This window comes from Aplysia californica, unplaced genomic scaffold (assembly GCF_000002075.1).
Source record: "Aplysia californica isolate F4 #8 unplaced genomic scaffold, AplCal3.0 scaffold00028, whole genome shotgun sequence".
In the NCBI taxonomy this organism is placed as follows: domain Eukaryota; kingdom Metazoa; phylum Mollusca; class Gastropoda; order Aplysiida; family Aplysiidae; genus Aplysia; species Aplysia californica.
The window spans coordinates 405,826-407,924 of record NW_004797298.1 but is presented as its reverse complement, the minus strand read 5'-3'; the positions used below and the strand labels follow the sequence as shown (position 1 = coordinate 407,924).

General features: G+C 40.7%; 1 protein-coding gene across 1 annotated transcript in view; it reads right to left on the bottom strand.

Annotated features, from left to right (window-relative positions):
- Positions 1-218: 218 nt before the first annotated feature.
- LOC101850133 (X-linked retinitis pigmentosa GTPase regulator) overlaps positions 219-2,099 on the bottom strand; it is a 101,756-nt gene continuing 99,875 nt past the window's right edge. Inside the window, exons 11-12 of the mRNA XM_005091313.3 lie at positions 1,562-1,757; positions 219-1,118 (exon numbers count right to left, since the gene is read on the bottom strand). Coding sequence (XP_005091370.3) covers positions 559-1,118; positions 1,562-1,757 — 756 coding nt within the window. The 3' untranslated portion in view covers positions 219-558. The remainder of the gene's footprint in view (positions 1,119-1,561; positions 1,758-2,099) is intronic.

Here is a 2,099-nt window from a genome sequence, read left to right as displayed (position 1 = left end):
AAATACATTTTGTTGTTATTCAAACCTTTTGATAAATAATTTATATATATATATATATATATATATATATATATATAGAGAGAGAGAGAGAGAGAGAGAGAGAGAGAGCGAAAGAGAGAGAAAGAGAGAGAGAGAGTTAGAGAGAGAGAGAGAGAGAGCGAGAGAGAGAGAGAGAGAGAGAGAGAGAGAGAGAGAGAGAGAGAAGGAAAATACGTTTGAAAGAAGAAATGGATGAAGTACATTAAGGATAAAAAAGAGAGACGTGGAAATCATAGACTAACAATTTGGTCTACAGCAAGTAGAGACTTAAGTATAAAGCATCTGTAATTCGTTCTTAAGAAGATCTTTCTGTTACACACAGTGAATATCCCGTCCGGAGAATTTTGGCTCCTAATTTTATATTTATTCAAAAGGACAGTACAAAGTATTTGGTGTCTCTATTTTTCTGAGGCAGGGGAGATGTAATTGTAAATAAAATATTATTCAATACGTTATTGTAGCACCGCAGACAAAAACACATGTAAACAAAAGAAGTATGTACTATGGCATTACGTTGTGTTATTTACTTGATAGTTCTGAGTTCATGTTCATTTTCTGCTTCCTATTTGGGGGCACGGGACACTTGCTGCCGGACACACCGTTAGCTAGCACAACGCCGTGCATGTTTCCAGCCCTTCTGCTTTTTGCTGGGAATGTGGACGGTCCGCTGACGAAAGAGGTCATCGAGGGGTCAACGCTGTTCCCCGCCTTTTTAGTTGACGCTACTGGCTTTAAAGTTGAACTCAAGATGATGTCATTCCCTAAAGAGGTGACTGATCTTTGTCTCCAGGACGACGCGCTGGAGTAGACGGCTCGCCTCTTCATGACGTCATCCATAGTTCCTTTGTGGCTATTTCGAGGCTCTGGTTGAGACTGAACGCCCCTCAGTCTGGCTGAGCCAGGACCTAGATCTGTGAGAGGTGCATTTGGGTGTGTTTGGTGTTGAGGATTTGGATTTCCTTTAGCACGTATATGGTTCTGTCCAGCCAACCGTTCTTCGGGAGTCCTTCCTTGAGTACTGATTTCTAAGGACGGTTGTGCTGATGCCAAATTCTGCGCTGGCGCAAATTTACCGCGACCTGGAACATAAAAAATACGTCAAGTGGGTTACGGATTGCTTGTAAAGAGATCCAATATGAATATCATTTTGAAAGAGTAGTTTTTTTTTTTTCCAAACGAAAAATCTGTTCGAACTGGTACCCTAAAGGTAGATATTTACTTCTTCATTGTCTGATCTGACCACTATGAAAAAGGCTATAGGTTTGCATATAATTGTACTCACAACAATGTTCAACAAAGCAATCTTGTTTTTCAAAAGAAAAGCATTATTCGTTTTTATATCCAAACACTCAAGCACAATTATCGTATAAAGCGGGATTTTTTGTATTCTCCCCTGCTTTCATAAAATAATTATATGGCACATTCTAGAAGACTCTTTCAATAACACTGTCTAAAACCTAAGAAATTTGTCTCCAGATATAATTGTAAACCATCTTGCTATTGATGTATTTTAGGACCATACCTTGAGGAGGAGCCACGCCGTGACCCACTGGGGCAGTGGACCCCATGGTGCCTCCAACCTGGGTCATCTGTCTCTTGGGGGGTTTCACGGGAGCCGGGGGGCGTCCTGTGGCACCAGGCAGGCCAGGTTTCCGGTAGAATCTGCTCGGACCTCGGCCCACAGGACCCATAGAGGTCTTTGAACGCATGAACTTCAGCTGTTGGCACCAATAAAAGGAAGAACATATTTTAAGAGATATTCATCTTAAATTTACTGTCTTCAAAGTGCAAGGCAGAATTGAGTTTATCGCATTTTAAGGAGTCTACTATACATGTAATTCAAAGAGACAGCACAAAGAAAGAACATTCTTATTAAGAAAGCAAATACAGATTAGTGAACAAATGTTGGTGCACATCATCGCATTTTTTTGTAGGTAGGTTTTTATATTATTGTTACACACATTTTCAACAGGACGTACAGTAGCGGCTCGTGGTTTATAAAACTGACTGGCCGTCATTCACGTCGACTTTTCCTTTCCTTCACAACGCACACACACACA